Source organism: Sinocyclocheilus rhinocerous, unplaced genomic scaffold, assembly GCF_001515625.1.
Source record: "Sinocyclocheilus rhinocerous isolate Xijiao unplaced genomic scaffold, SAMN03320098_v1.1 scaffold758, whole genome shotgun sequence".
NCBI lineage: Eukaryota > Metazoa > Chordata > Actinopteri > Cypriniformes > Cyprinidae > Sinocyclocheilus > Sinocyclocheilus rhinocerous.
In genome coordinates, this window is record NW_015664007.1 from 314,901 (window position 1) to 332,582 (window position 17,682).

A 17,682-nucleotide genomic window follows, 5' to 3' on the forward strand; every position below is an offset into this window, starting at 1 on the left:
GCCTTTAATGTGGCAATAAATCTCAAATGACTTTGAATTATTGTTCTGAATTAATATTAGATGCAGAGCGTGTGCAGAGCAGTGGACGCGAGGAACAGTTTTAAGAACCACTGCTTTAGAACATTGATATTGAAACTTGTGAATCCATTAGAATTGTTAGAAGACTAGAAGATTCATATATGAATGGATTTTTACGTGCACCTCTTTTATCTTCCTCTTCTCTAAAGCAGCACAGCATGGCCTCGCCCCCTTTGCTGCCTTTTCCCGAGGGTGGGGTTTATCTGGGTTTGTGATGTCACGAACCCGGGAAGTAACTCGTTGTAGTCCCTACCAGTCGTCTTTGTAGGCATTAAACCGCCATGATTACAATGACGAAAAAGATCCAAGCTCCTAATGTGAATCTCTGACATTGAGCGGCTACCTCGAAAACCATTTCAAATGTTCCCCCATCACACGTGCCCATCCATTGGCAGGGTCGTTTCAAATTTCACCATTAACCGCAAAGGCTAAATGACTCAATTGTGAGTTACCACGGCCGTGGCACGCTTTCATTTGACGAGACACTTCAGAGGCACGCTCTCAATTTTAATTAAGAAACACAAATGACCGGAATATTGCGTTCGTTTTGTCATATTGTTCAGCCTATCTTAAATCATCCTCAGGCTTCCATTTAAAGGAAGTTGGTATTCTGAAGCATAATGGCTCAACGGAGGGAATCAGGAATCCATCGGTGAGGCAAGGCGCTAAATAATTTATGGCTTTAATCTGTGCACTGAGGTGTGCACTCTATGGCTGTAATTATAAATGCAAGGAGGAATTATTGCGGAATACTTTAACTGCATTAGGAGTCATCTGATGAGCTATCGTGATTGCCTGCTCATTTCCAACAATGGAGGGCACACCAGTGTCAGGATGCACAAATCACCAGGTGCTTTCTCCCATTTACTATCAAATGTCACTTTCCTGTTATAAAACAGATACGATGGGGAGTGGTAATTGGTGGCTTGATTGCTAAAAAAAGGAAGGAAATCGCATAAAATGTTGCAAGTTCAGAGGGTAATTATAATTTTTCATAGTTTTGGAAGCTGAGGGAATGTTTAAGTGGATCATAAGTGATTCTCGATAGCCAAGTGACATCATCAGGGTTAAATGTTATAGGTGAGAATGGGGCTAGTTGTCATATTTTTTTTACTCTAGTGAATATTTCACGATTTACGTAGTCTTGGCTACAAAAACAATGAAAACTGAATAATTCCACAATTTCCCTGAAAAAAAGATACAGTTCATTCTGAACACCTTTTGTTGTGTGGGGTGCAGTCTGACATTAAACAGCCTTTTATTAACACTAAAACTATGGGAAAAAAATCATGAAAGAGCAAAAATGTAATTTTTATCTCAAAAATTACATTTAAAAAATGTAACATTTAAAACACGTGACAACCTGCCCTGATTTATTAAAAAAAATTCCTGAGAACATTTCAACATTTAGTAGAAAGCTACCTGGATTTATTGTGTTCAGTTCTTAAAAAAAAAAAAAAAAAACTACCTACATGGTAAATATAATAAAAACATTTTTTCTAGAAAGAAAGAACAGAATACTGAAAAAATATTTCAAAAAAATGATTCTGCTTTGTTCCAGTCAATAAGAATGGATTTGAAGTGAAGACTTGTAGACAGTTAGAAAATGTTAATGCTTTATTTGTATTGGTATAAAAGGTGCAGTGCTCTTTTGTCTCACTTAAGCATTTTCCGGTGAGACACTTTTTTCTGCAATGCTAAATATACATTAATGTGAGACTTCCTCGTGTCAAACCTGTCCAAATCTGTAAGCCCACACACTGAATCTGCACCTAAACATGATTAAACTTTTATTAAAGTGCTTTTCTGTTCTATCGTTGTGACACAAACATTTTACAGAGCAAATATACTGTACATTTCAGTAAATGTTTTTAATGTGTGTCTGGCTACCTGTCTGAGCACCTGTGTGTGCACACAAGTGCATGATCAGATCTGCAAATTACAGTTAATGCATCGATCAATTTGTTGTTAAACGTAATACAGTTAAAACTTGCCATATCATACAAATAAATAGTAGTCATAGCCAGAGCTATTGCATGCAAACATCAGCATTTATGTCTCAAGCAGTAATACATTTCATTACTGGTGGTGCATTTGAACAGGGTGCAAAGACTTACGTCAATGTATTCTTAATCTTTTTATGATTATTTATTTTCTAACAGTACACTTTATTCTAGCCCAGCCAGTGTCCATTTAGTCTAATATGATGAAATGTTGATTCTGAAGTTGAACTTTAAGCATTCTATGTAATGCTACTTGAAATATTATGGGAAAAAAGGAAGAAAAAAAAAGAAGACAATTTGACCCGTGTTTTATAAAAGCAGAACAATTACAGTTATTTACCAACAAGATAACTACAAGTAGTAAAAATCAACAAAGCTACTCTTTGTCCATTTCCACAAACTGTGAATGATTCTCGGGGGATTTACTGTGAGTTTTACTCAAGTGAAGTTTGACCGCGTGATTGCTGGCAAATGTCCGACTGCAAAGCTTGCATTTGAACTTTGAGTCAGATTCCTCTTCTGTGATCTGTGAATCTGTCGGCCGGACATTGAGCGCCTTTGAACGTTTGGGCTCTGTTACTTTAGTTGGATGTTCTATGGGTAGTTTGTTCATGTCCTTGATTTGGAAACCCAGGTGGTTCTCCAGGTGGGATATAAACTCAGAGGGTGTTCTGAATTGCGATGCACAGTCATTGCAGTAGAAGACCGGATGGCCAGTGTCCATGTTCTTCAAAAACTTGGTCCCTCCTGTTTTCCTAAGCTGGTACTTGACATTGGCGAGCCAGTGGCTGATGGTGGTCATGGAAAGCCCAGTGAACTTGGAGATGTGCATCCTCTCCTGAGGCCCGAGGTCTGAGAGGAGATACTTGCCCTCAGAAGTCTGAAAAAGGCAGGAGGTGAACTGGGCTTGAAGGATGAGCAGATGTTGGGGGTTCCAGTTGGACTGTCTGCCTTTACGCTTGTGAACCGAGTACATTTCACAGGAGACATCTTCGAATCGTTGCAGGTCAGTCTCCAGCTTCATGACAGGCACTCTCGCTGGGATTGAGGGCTTTGGGGTTGTGGCTTTTGGAAGAACCTTCACCATGTCGGCAATGTCAGAGAGGGCATGTTTCTGGGGCACTGGAGTGGAGGACTGCAATAAGAGGGAAGACTTTCTTTTGTTGTGTTTGTGTTTTGTCAAGTCTATTGGTTGGTCGTCATTTGTGTACATGAAGCTATTGCTGGGCCTGAGGGCAGCAGATGCTGACAGTGCCGAAATTGGTTTCTCTAAACCTCTATTCAGTTCTGAAAAGAAGGATTGTGTGCGACGGGAGAGGATGCTTTCGGGCCTGGGCTTGTTTGCTTTACCCAAATGATTGTTCAAGACAGACTGTAGTGCGCTTAGAGGGTTTATGCTAAGGACTTCCTGGGAGTCGCTGACAAGCTCTGAAGAACTGCTGTGCCCGTTGCTGGCAGGGGGGCTAGGTGATGGGTTCCCTCTGTCAGAGAAAGCTGGGCTCAACTTCCCTTTGATTGTGTCATTCTCTTCACTTACACAGTCTGCATCCAGCTTTGAAGAGGAGGAGGAATCATCTTGACAATCACTGTCATCATTCTCCACCAGATCAAACCTGCAGCTCTGGCTCTCTTTGCCGTCAGATGCGCCACCCCTCTCCTTTTTGATGTCCGAATTGTGATGTCCCTGGAAACTTTCAAGTCCCCGAAGTCCCTGATAGAACTTCGCCTTGGGTGCGATGGCTCTGTGCTTGTGGTTGAGATTCTGCTTGAGCTGGATGGGAGGAGAAGAGGAAAAGGAGGCCGTCTTGATCACCCCTGATAGCTGATAGGCCGCATGAATGCTGGGGTAAGCGCTCCAGCTGGGGGTCCCTGTTTGAGCTTTATTGATTGCCGAAGCCACCGTGTTTGCTAAAGACTTGAGAATGTCACCGCCTCCACTGGACCCCTGCTCAAGGTCTTCTTCTCGCAAGTAGGGATACTTGAAATTGGCGTCAGTGGACTTCCGGTCCTCCTCATCTTGTTTGTTGTCCTTCTCTCCATTCTTTTCAGCTTTGTCTGGTGACATGTCCCTTGGAGTAGCCCTCTCAGAGTCACCAGATGCTGTGCTCTTTGGAGAAGTCTTTTCTCCTTCAAGTTCGTTCACTGCTGGTTCAGCAAGTGTCTGCATTTTCTCTATTGCTAGAGGATCGAGGGTTAGTTGTTTGCCTTTCTTGGAGGCCGAATTTGTCACTTTAATGAAGTGGCCGGTAACCATCATGTGAGTGGTGAGCTGCTGGAGCGTATCGTGAGAGCTTCCACACTCCATGCACTTCAGGATCTGAGATTTGCATGTCTCAAACTGCCATGTGTAACTAGCACCATTCTGATAGCCATAGCGGCTGTTGGGAGCATTGGCGAGGCCAGACAACCTTTGTGCCTCACTGTAACCTGAAGCCCCTGTGGTGGAGTCGGGTGAACAAGGCCTTATGGCTTCAAATGCACGTTTCTTTGCTGGCGGGACTAATTTGGGAGTGATTACTGGAATAGGTTCTTTCAAAGGCACTTTCTGGTAATGCTTCGTTTTGATCATGTGGACGCTTAGATCTTGTAGAGAATCGAAAGAGTGGCCACAGAACATGCACTTCAGCACCTTTTGTGCATCTTCTTTGCCTTCCATGTGTTGAAGGTTCCTCTTTCGGTTCTTGGATGATGAAGTGGACGCGATGTTTGGTCTTTTGTGGTTGTCATCCTGGTAGTGGCCACTCTTGTTCATGTGTACCGTCAACTCCACCAGGGTGTCATATGCCGCACTGCAGTCTTTGCAGCGGAACCGGCTGGCGCCCGTAAAGACCGCACCGCACGCTTTGCTACTTTGCCTGTACAGGTGGACGGAGCTGAATAGATTAGGCTTTGACACAGGTTTCGGGGACAGCGTTTGCTGCAGGGTTTTTGAAAGTGCGTCCTGGTGCCAGTCAAACATGCTCTTGGTGCTCCCGTTGGTGCTGTCACAGTTTGCTTTGCTGCCAGTGTTAGCAACCTTCAAATCTAGTCCAATCTTTGACCAGTATGAGTCTGAAAGGAAGTTGGCATAAGCAGCCCTCATTTTCTCCAGGCTACTGTGCATGTCATCTTTCAGTTTTGAGCCCTGGCTCTCTGTGTCCTTCTGACTTCCTGGTGGTGAGGTCTTAAAGTCAGACAGTCTGTCACTGCCATCGCTCAGACGGGATTCCAGCTCAACCTCCTGGTTGGAGAGGACACTGACCGGAGAGTTCTGGAAGCTGTATCTGCTTTTGTTGTCTATGTCTTTGTCTTCTTTGTCCTTGGAAGTGGGCCTCTCAGAATTCTCCTCCTCGGCCTGCATTTCATTTTCGCCCTCCTCCCCTGTGATTGACTCTTGGACACCACCATCATCATCTGGCTCGTATGCTGAAAACAGAAAAAAACAGAGAATAGTGTTATAATAAGGGCTGTCAAATGAAATGTAATCAAATTAAGTACACGATACAGTGATTAATTAAATTAATCACAAATATTCACATACATCAATATTTCATGAGAAAAGACCTCAAATGCAGATAATTCAAATGCTTTAGATACATGTACTTCAGTTTGTGCTTTCTAGTTACATAAGCATTATTTTTCATTGCTTTTTTAATAATTAGATATAAATGCATTAAACCAACAACCCTAGTTATAGCTGTACAAATAAAACAAATTTGAATGTCTTTTAACCATTTATACAATATATGTATGAGCATCAGATCTTTTAAAAGAAAAACAGGAGAATACAAAAATGAAGTTGATGTCATTTATTATTAGAAATCGTTGTGTAGTACTGTCATCCTTCTTCAAGTGGAGCATTGTAATCCCTTCTCACAGATGCTTGTGTGCCTGTAATCTTCTGGTAATAGTGGGCAATTTGGCAGCATGTGTGATTCACAAGTCACGGACTTAGTTTTCCGAAGGTTTCATCTGTTTACACCTACCGTATGAGTGCAGAGTAAAAGGTGATTTTCTCTAGGTGATAAGCATCATCGCAATAGTCTAGTTGTAAAACTATTTGATAGGAGCCTAGTTGATTCCTGCACATCTCAAAACCTAATGTAAAATCTGTTAACAAGCTCTGCATGCGATAAACTTGATCTGAAGATATATTTCACTTTTAAAGATTAAATGGTTAAAAAGTGGGTTCACAATGTCTGGAAAGTTCTTATTTACTGTCAATCATTCTCATTCAGAATGAGGCAAAAACATCATGAGACCGCATAAATGCAGTTAACCTAGTTAAATGCAACCTGGCATCCTTCTGATCCCTCCTACATATTTGCTGGCTACAAATTAAGCACTATTGACTAGACTCAAAATCATTTCCTAAATCTTTCATAATTTCTTAAACTGTACTGTATTATTCACTTAATAAAATATATCCAAGGCCATCAATTACATCAATCGCTGCGGTTAAGAAAAATCAAGATCATCTATATTTTATGAACACATATTTGGATAACACTTTGAATTTCAAGTGCTATTACACACAGATGTGCTCAGTTAAATATACATAGGACCTAACAGCCCGGGCCAGGCACTTGCCTTTCATGTGGTTAATATTTTTCTGAGCTGGAGATGCTCAATGAGAGCAACTCTCAAATATGAGGACTAAAAGTGCTACGCTGTGTAGCCCTCGCTATGTCCTGTGCGTTTGGATTCTGAAAATAAGACTTTTTATCAATATTTCAAAGGTGCCTCAGGAGTAAGCCTGGAGGTGAACCGATGTCAGCAAATGGATAAAAATGGAGCTGGGAATTAGCCTCTCCAAACAAACCCAAAGAATGGGGTCCCTCGAACTAGGGGCCCGCTGTGTCCGTACAAAAGCTTCCCAACGTGCCACGACCTTGATCTTCCGCAATGAAGATTTCTTGAAAATGACTGACTACGACGGATGATTGCATCCCAGAATGTGCTCATGCACTAGCAGTTTCCAAGAGGAGCATCATGTTTTATGTATTGCGATGTGTATATATAGTTTTGACATAAAAGGAGTGAGATTGTGTGGATGGTGTCGCAAAGGTTTGTAATCACTCAACCAGTCGACTGGCGTCATGATGGACAGCAGTTTTAGCTGAGCTTTAGATTATTTACAGGATGTGTGGGATCAAAAAATGTAAAATATGGAGACTGAAATTAACCTTCCTTTGCACTATTGCACAATCCTTGTGCTTTTGCGACGAAATAGTTAAGTTATGGTTTTGTTAAAAATTATGTGATTTATTTTTTTTTTTTTCAGTGACTGGCATGTTTCTGCATATCTCTGTGTTTATAAGATTTTTACGATAGTTACAGTCTAAACAAGCAAAGTTACCATGACACCGTACACCTGGAGAAATCAATCGACTGCTATTTGGACTGCGGATGAAAGATAGACGGCTACATGAAAAATGCATTAGTCCACCACACTGCATTTTAGTGAACAAGTAATACTCTTTAACCTAATAAAAAATCAGGACAGGTCTGAGGAGCGTCTCATTCAGAGCAATTAAAATGGTTTAATGCAGGTTTCATTACTTGGACATGCCGCGGGATCCACTCAGCCTGGCAACCATGTTCTCAGACTTCAAGCCAATCTAAACCAAATATTTGTTAAATTTACAGTATTTTGACATATTCATTTTATTTTGACACTCAATTGCTATGCATACATTCACCTCACTAAGACAATGTTACCTATTAAACAAATTCATTTTGTATCTCAATTAATTTTAGCTGTTTTAGAAGTGAGGGTGGAAAACCGGTACCATTTGTGTCCCTATTATATGTGAGTTTGTATACTAAACTTATACATGTATAATTGTTATATGGATATTTCTAGACACACCAGCATTAAATTCTGTAAAACAGTCAACTCTGTATCACTGAAGGCATATTTACATTCAAACATACACATTCCAAAGTTTGTGGCTGGTAAGATGGTAAGATGTTTTTGAAAGACTTGTATTTATTTGATCAAAAATGCAATAAAAACAGTACTAATTTGAAATATTATTACAATTTAAAATAACTGTTTTTTTATATGAATATATTTTAAAATGTAATTTATTTTGTGATGCAAAGCTGAATTTTCAGCATCATTACTCCAGTCTTCAGTGTCACACGATCCTTCAGAAATCATTCTAATATGCTGATCTGCTGCTCAAGAAAAAAAAAAAAATATTATCAGTGTTGAAAAAAAGTTGTTCTACTAAATATTTTTGGGTAAATTATAATACATGTGATTGTTCAGGATTCTTTGTTGAATAGAAAGTTCTAAAGAACAGCATTTATTTGAAATAGAAATCTTTTGTAACATTAGAATGCCTTTGCTGTCACTTTTGATCAATTTAATGCGTCTTTGCTGAATAAAATGAATTTCTTCAGTATTGAAATATATTAATTTAGCTTGAAATGCAACAATGCAACATTATTTGCCTGATAAAACAATTAAATTATTTACTTAAAAAACTTTTTTTTAGAAAAATCTTTTCTTCATTTCATGAACTGATGTGGGTGGCATTATTGAAGTCACTGTTCCCTGGGCTCCAATTTCTTCATCCTCTAAGCATCTGAAATACACATTAATACAACCACAGGCACATGTTAACCTTCCAGGCCCAGATCTCTCCAAAATCCCTTCATGAATGGTTACATTTCCCTTCCTTACCCATTTGTAATGGGGCACTTGTGTTAGCCAGCGTGTGATCCCTGCCAAGCGGCAGGATTTCGGAGTACAAGATCAAACACAAGGACACCACTCCCACAGACATGAGATACACCAGCCTTTCCCATAATCCACTACTAGGACTCAGCCACACTAGCAGGCCAATCCCAACCCCCTCTTCTGTTATTGATGTCTGAGCCAATAGAACAACCAAAGCATAATTTGATCTCCGAGGTCGGCTATTTGTATTAATTTCAGTAATATTCAATATGCATTATTTTGATTTGGTCTAAGCAGTGCATACATTAATGCCTTTCGTAATCGCGCATGCATGGCACCTCATTCATTTAACCTCTCAAAGAAGCCAGGCTCGTTCGTCGCAGACCCGCGCACCATCGTTGGGGCTCTCTGCGCTGTATCAGAGCAATGAAAACAGCCGTCGGTCCAGCTAGGCTTACAAAATAAGGCACTGGCACGCCTGTGCAGAGATTTAGCATGTCATAAACTTCTGTAAACCCTCCAATCTGTGTCACAACAAATGTATATCTTCAGACAGGGATATTCAGAGGTCAAAAAAGCGAAGGTGTCCATCATAAATCAGCCACTAAGTGTTTATAACATTAATCCATTGGGAAAGACTCCTGGCATAACACAGCAGCAGCTGGATTTCAAAGAGCTGTCTGAGTCCCAGCCAAATGGCTGCAGAAGGGCGAAGAGAAACGCTAGCATTAAATGCACTTTTCACATCTGATTCATATATACAGTAGTGGTATTATCATGTTTTTTTCTTAAGAGTCAGTTCTTATTACTGTAAGTGTGATCAAAGGCTGGAACAAAACCGTTTTTTAATTGTAAAAGAGACAGTGATGTATTTCCAGCTTTTTTTGCACAATGGTGTCAGACGTTTTGATGAACCGTATTCTAAACCTACAAAAACTGTAATGAGTTACTGATTTTGCACTTCGATGGATCAAAGTGAGTGTAATCTGTATCATTTCCTCTGGCACCATCGTTTTAATGTACTCGTGAAAAAAAAGTGCTGTCTTGAAATTTCATGCACCTAAAATGAAGTTATACGAGTTTAAGAAAGACAGTTGAAAGAGTGCGATATTAAAAAAGAAGTGAAAAACGTGAGCATTACGAAAAAAGCATTGAGAAATGCGTGTATAATTTAATACAGCGCTTCAAAATGAGGATCCATCAGACTTCTCTGTTCAACTTTTGATTGAAGCAGCCTTTATACAGAACAATAGAAATGACACAAGTAAGATATAACTTTTGCACATTTCATTTGGAATATATTAAGCTTAGGTTTATTTATTTTTCATTTTTTGGCTTTTTGACAGATATCAGTATCAGGAAGTCGAACTGAAATGTATTATAAAAAGAGATTAAAGCATGAATCTTATATAATTGAAATAAAAAGACAAACTCTGATTATCAAATCATGTATAAATTCTTCCGCTAGCCATTTATTAAAAAGATATTTTAGAATATTATAAAAAATGTATATAAATAAATACTGATTTATTTATTTGACTTTAATTTAGAAAGTGTATACTTTATTATATTTTTACTTAAAAATATTCATATTAAATATGAACTAATTATTTATTCTTCTTGTCCAATTACTGATGTTATTTACATTGTATTTTTAGCAAATTAATTAAATGAAACATTTAATAATTTGTAGCTATAGCGTACCAGAATAAATAGTTTTGCTTACATTTTGAAGTTGATGTTCTGAGGCCGTGTGTCCAATCACGGCAACTCAAGCCACAAATTCTATATTTTTTAATACAAAATATTAATATTAAATATTAATTTAATAGTATTTATCTCTTACAATTACTGATTACTCATTTATATAGTATTATAGCTTATCAAGTATAATAATATAATACATTTAACAAATAGTTGCATTTAATTAAATACATTTATTTAAAGTTTTGCTCATATTTTGATGTTGTGGTTTCACAAATAACAGATTTTGTTATTAAAAATATTAAAATTAATTATTAATTTATTTTGTTATTCCTCTTCCAATTATTGATGTAATTAACATTGTATTACAGCTTATCACGTATAATAAATTAATCAATGAAAAATGTATAATACATTTCAAGAATTTAAACTATAGTTCTTTGATTTAAAAATTACTAATAAATATTAATTCATTTTTTATTCCTCTCTTCCAATTACTGATTACTCATTTACATTGTATTGTAGCTGATCAACTATAATGACATAATAAATGTAATACATATTTAAAATTATAAACAGAAAATATACAATACAATTAAAATTAATAGCATAGCAAAATAAATAGTTTTGCTTATTTTTATTTATTTTAATGTGAGGTCATGCCACACATTGTTTGTTTATTAAAAAATGTATATAAAATGTTAATTTGTTTTTTATTCATCTCTTCTAATTACTGATGTTTACATTGTGTTATGGCTTATCGAGTATAATAATATGATACATGTAACAAATAGTTCAACTTAAATGAAAACTTATATCATTTAATAATCATAGCATAGCTAAATAAATCGTTTTGCTAATATTTTGATGTTGATGTTGTGAAGCTGTGTGTCCAATCAAACTCATGCCACAAATGGTAGATTCAAGTCAAATAATGTAGATGCTAAAATAGACATGAACACAATAAACAATAATTCTTATACCATGTCAGTCACCACTCCTAAAAACAAAGCACAGCTCCGGATCATGTGCAGCAACAGAATTAGACAGCGTTCACACAAATGACTGAGAAACTCCACTAATACAGAGGGAAGAGGAATAATAATAACACTTAAAAACGTGGTCTACGAGGCGTGCGGGGTTTCTTGGTGGACGTGTCCTTTTAGCGTGCCACTGCGGCGGGCTAATCATCCCCTTTGAGACGTGTGAGGTTCTGTTGGGGGTAAATCTGTCAGTCAGCATTCAGTCAGGGGTGTGATTTGCATTAGTTCAAGGAACCAACGTAACACTCAGGCAAGAACTTTTCCCGTCGCTCTCTCGTTTTCCACGTGCGCCGAACTGCCCTAATGCTAATATTTCTATCAGCGCGTCGTCAAACATTTAGCCCCGTAGCGGTAACATTTCTATCATCGATCAGTTCAGGAGGGCGAACAGCTGCAACATCTCCGGCCCTCCGCGAATATGCGAAAGGTAACGCTAGCGTCGCAGGAGACCGTCTAATTCTGAGCCGCTGTTGACAGGTCTGGCGGTCTGTGCCACTTTCGCCACGGATCTCCTTGCCGTCTCAGGCTACAGTTTTTGCCGCGCGCCGATCGATAGCTCTTTTTACTTCTCATTGATTGTCTAGCAGCAGGAGAGACCTAAGCTGAGGCTGTTATGACATTTCTAGATTTCCCCCTGTCCTTGAAACAATCAATTACACGCGCATGGCAATCAAAACCTCTTTGCAAAATGAACCTGCTCCATGACATTTTCATCTCCCGGATTTATGCCACGCTTTAAAAAAGAGAGAGGCGGAATGGGAGAGCGAGAGAGAGAGAGAGAGAAAAGGCAAGATTTTCGTGTCCCACATAAAAAGCCTTCACACACACACACGCACGCACGCGCGCTAACGAAGCAGGTCATGCGAGCGCTGTAATCTCCACTGCAGTCGCTGCTGCACAGGCAGGCCTTTGTTGGACACACTGGTTTGGCTATTGATTTTTGTCATAAGCTATGACAGCCAGGATCACTGTGGGTTTACCTAACTGTGCCCTAAATAGAGTTCAAGAGTCTTGTGGTGTGCGAAGCTGCGGCGCGCGGAGACTTTGATAAATCGCATGCAACAGCAAGACATTCTCATTTACCAGCGCCTGCCTCTCCCAACACGTCTGCAGTGTAGCACAGGAAATATGGTAGATGCAAAAGCAGCGTGCTGTAACTGTTCAGACCGCGCAATCAACGCCTGCAAGGAATGCCAACGTTAACAGAATAGGTTTTTTTTCTACTAGACAGTGTCATTTTAGTATTTTTCATACAATTATACTATTTATTTTTTATACAATTATATAATTTATTAATATTTTATATAATATATTTGTATCTTAATACATTTTGTTAAGCTTTAGTACATTTTTAGCACTTTTGTCATTTTTTGTCATTTCTGTTTAGCATTTATTTAATTTGATTTCAGTTTTAGTTGAAGAACATTTTGTTAAGCTTTAGTCAATTTTATTAAGTGCGTTTGTCATTGTTTAAATATTTGTTTAACTTTATTTTTCTTTCAGTTTTAGTTGTAGTCATTTTAATACTTCAAATCGTATTTTATTTCTGTTAGCTACCACGGCAAAATTTCTATTTGTCATTTTTGTAAGTTTTTCATCGAATATTTATATTTTATTTTAGCTCAGCTTCACTTCAATTAACAAATTTTATTGTTTTAATTAACTGTTTTAATTAATTAATTTATTGTTTTAATTAAATTAAAGTTTTAATTAACAATAACAACACTGCTACTAGAAATGCTTTTATTTTATTTTCAATACATTTTCCTCTACACTTCTAATAATATATCATTCCTGCAGATAAATGCCTTACTTTTAATTAAAATGAGAAGATTAAACTATATTAAAATGTAAATGACACCAGTAACGTAGGCAGAGAAGAAAAAAAAGTAAAATAATATCTGATTTTTATAATAAAATATTATTAAATAAGTATATATATATATATATATATATAATTTTTTTCAACATTTTTAACTTAATTACAATCCATAATTAGCATGCCATTGGATGTTTGGCTATTTAGTAAATCAGTTCAAAGCGCGGCTCTGCTGATGTGACGTCAATTAATACTTAACAGGCCCAATTAAATCTTTTCCCAGTGTATCGCCGCAGGCACTCAGAGTGTGAACATTCTCCGCGTCTACATTTACACTGACCAGAAGTGAGAAATACCAGATCCATATCAAGCACAAAAACATGTTCATCATCAACAGTCTGGCCTCTGAAACAGATTATAAAGATCGATCAAATACTTAAAATAACAACACAGACCTGTGATTATCAAGACAATGTGTGTGAAAAATCCACTAGATCTGAAAAAAAGTGTAAATATACTTATTTAATGTTTATGACAAAATATTATTAAATATTAATTTAGATTTTATTCCCCTCTGCCTATGTTACTGGTCTCATTTACATTTTAATGCAGTTTAATATTCTCATTTTAAAACTAGATATTACAGTATAATTTACATTTGAATGCAATTAAGTCTATACTATTAGTGACACATCAATAAAATAGATATTAAAGCATTGCAGTAAAGTATTATGTGTTGTTTTCGTGCTGAGACACATTGGCTCTGGCTGGAAACCAGGCGGCGGAGAGATCAGCGTTCATTTTTGTATGCATGACAGAGATGTTACTTAAAGCACATTACTTCCTTGACTAAACAGGAGCAATTCATGCAGATAAATGCCTTGCTTTCATATACCCACACATTAAATATTTAATGGTATAATATAATCAAATACAGGAGTCTCAATTCTGGCATGGAAAGTTGCAGCAATTGTGGGCTTGATTCGAAGCTTTTGGAGCAGCTGTGTTTGATACTGTATATCAAAAGACATTCTTTGAAAGAACATGTTTGGGTAAATTAAAGTAAAATCCAAGAGAACATTGTTCAAAGATCAAAGATTCCGTTTATAATAATTAAAAGTAATGTTTACAAAAGCACTTTATGGTCACTAAGGCCTCATCTGTTATAAACTGATCCTTAACCATTTGTGCCATAAACATTTGTGGTCCACAAACTGACAAACATTGGTGATCTTCTCGCTGGAAAAACAAAGTGCTCCTCTGAGACGGCTCTACCTCAAACACAGAAACTCTGCTTCTGCAGCAGCACACTAGCTCCTGTTCCCTCTCTGCTCACGGTGAACCAGATCATGCTGTGCCCTCAACCATGAACCGGACGCTGATGGAAGTCAGGCTTTTTAGAATCTGCTAATGATGGTAGATAGAGAGTGAGCAGTGGGAGGGGCTAAAGACTGGGACTCCTCCTCCACTACGACCTCAAAATTCTACTGTCAATTCTAAAAAGCACAAAAATCCAACCTGAGTAATCAGTATATTTTACTTTTTTTCAGTAAAAATTCCCAAATACCCTTAAAACGCAAGATTTTTACCTGAGGAGCTAAATTGAAATTAAAACTATTTTTATTTATTTGATATTAAAATAAATAAAAAATAATAAAAAATGCAAAAAATTATCATGAGTAACTTATTATATGCTGAACACAATATAATTCAATAAATAGAGCTGTCAATTAAAAAATTGTCAAATCTAAATTTCATTATATGCAAATGTATTAATTATATTTATATATTTCAGGCGTGATTGAATGTCAGTCAGGAATGTTTGCACGGTGGAGAGAGAGAGAGAGAGAGTGGGCTGCACTTTTAAAAGGCCTGTCATCTAAATGTTACACTCTTATGTTCAGTCAATAATAAATCAGAATGCAAAGACTGAAATACATTTTGTTAAGTGTTTGCCACTTAATTTATTAAAGGCAAAGACACAAATGGGACAGGAGAGAGATTTTAAGAGAATGCAGGAAAATATCAGAAAAGTTCACAAGTCATATTTGAAACTGCATCACCCATATGAGTGAACTAAAACTAAATTTGAGCTAAATACTGAAAACTAAAGTAAATAAACTAAAACTGAAAATAATATATATACACACACACACACACACACACACACACAAATTAAATATACTACTAAAATGACAAAAACAAAATTACTAAAACTTTAAGTAAAATTACATTAAAAACACTAATTAAAAATATTAATAAAATCTATAATTGTATCTGAATAATACTAAAATAAAACTGCTAACCAACTTCAACTCAGTTTGTTTCAACCCCTTTTTTTGCTTTTTGTCACTTTTATTTACAGGGAACATAAGATAGGACAGGAAATGACATCATAAATGTCAGGAAATGAACCGGATCCAAAACTGAATTCAAACGTTAGTCTGAATACGCACCACGGCTCAAAGTATCACAAACTAGATTCAAACTCTCACGTCCACATCGCACATGCATTAACCGCTAAGCCACAGTTGAACTCATTTTCTGTGGCTTCTTGCTTATATCGCACACTAAAAGACATGCAACTGTTGTTGGTCCCCATTGAGTTCCATAGTATGGAAAAAAAAAATACTATGGAAGTCAATGGGGACCAACAACTGTTTGGTTACCAACATTCTTTAAAATGTCTTATTTTGTGCTCAACAGAAGAAAGAAATTCATACAGGCTTGGAACAACTTGACAGAATTTTCTTTTTTGGGTGAACTTTCTCTTTAAATCTTAATGTATGCATAACGCTAATAAGACATTCCAAATATCCTGAAACACAGAACAAAGTCATGACATTAAGAAATGTCACAGGACACAATGAGGGGTGGGTGAGAGCATGGGACACCTCACTTCCTCTCAAACAGCTGCTGAGAAACGCCATTGAAGCGCTTGCCACTGTCCTAAATGAAAGTAGAAGGGACGTACTGGTGGAAACAGATCCACTGGGACACGTTCCCCCGTTCTCTGTACTTCATATGAACAAAGCCCTCATGTGGCCTTTGTCACAGTCACCTTGTCTGACATATATAAAAAGGACTGAATGTACCAATGATTACAAAGACAAAGAAGTGGGGTATTGGATCAGAGAACACATAACTCCTCTTTTTATCTATTTCCTCTGTCTATTTAGAGAGTTTACATTGTAATGGGATTCAGAGGTTCTAATTGATTTTTCGAGTTCGAGAACATGCAAATACTTAAAGAAGTGATGATCGCGACCTGTTTTTTGTGACCGAACATCGTTGAAGACAAAGCAAGCCCTCTCCTTTTGACTCCGTGTGAGACCTTTGACATCTATAGACTGTTTTTAACGAGCCGACGCTAAAATTAAGATCTGAATACGCCTCCAAAAACTGTTGAAGGTTTCGTATAATGCCAAGAGATTTAAATCACACACACTTCTCATGAAGGGTAAAGTTGAATAGATCTCAAACTTTGGATGAGAAAGAAAAAGATAATGTTTTCATTTGCTCATCCTCATGTTATATCCAAACCATACATTTTCCATATAATGCAAGTTAATGTGTCAGAAAAGCACTATAAAGTATAATAATAAAAAAGTCCATACAACTTATGCATCATATTCAAAATCTGATGATCCTATACAATAGTTTCTGAATAGAATAAATAAAATATGGTGTCATCAGATGGTCCACATGTTTCGTCTGAGTGACGTCACACATGATGCAACGTATCTAAAGCTGAGAGCTACATTGGAGGACAAGATTTTCATTGAATAATGATTTTAATTGCTGTCCTCTTATTCTGTCATAATTTTACTCTGTCATTCCAAACTTGTATGACATACTTTCTACTGGAAAACACAAAAGAAGATATTTTGAGAAATGTTGGGGGATCCAAATGTCCAATAAATAGGGTTATGAATAAAAAAATAAAAAAATAAAATTTATATATATATATATATATATATATATATATTAATTTGTGAAAATTTCATACAATTCATTTGAGGGCTTTTTTTCAACACATGTTTCATTTTACATTTTGTTTGTAATTAATCACATTGATGTTCCAAAAATATCACCAAAAATGCTATATTAATTGATCTTATGGGCTATTGAAACAACATTGAACCCCATTGACTTTATACATGACATGCAAGAAAAAAATAAATAAATTGTGTGCACGATTTACTAATTCGTTCCCTCGATGTACTAAAACGTGCACACGATTACTATTTTGTTCCCTCGTTTTGCTAATTTGTTCTCTCGATTTGCTAAATCATTCCCTCGATTTTCTAAATCGTGCGCACAATTTACTAATTCGTTCTCTCGATTTATAAATCGTGTGCACGA

The 17,682-nt window shown here is 36.9% G+C and overlaps 1 protein-coding gene across 1 annotated transcript in view; it reads right to left on the bottom strand.

Moving 5' to 3' along the window:
- Nucleotides 1-1,632: 1,632 nt before the first annotated feature.
- LOC107729067 (teashirt homolog 2-like) overlaps nt 1,633-17,682 on the bottom strand; it is a 63,697-nt gene continuing 47,647 nt past the window's right edge. Inside the window, exon 2 of the mRNA XM_016539416.1 lies at nt 1,633-5,486. Within this exon, the coding sequence (XP_016394902.1) occupies nt 2,458-5,486 (3,029 nt within the window). The 3' untranslated portion in view covers nt 1,633-2,457. The remainder of the gene's footprint in view (nt 5,487-17,682) is intronic.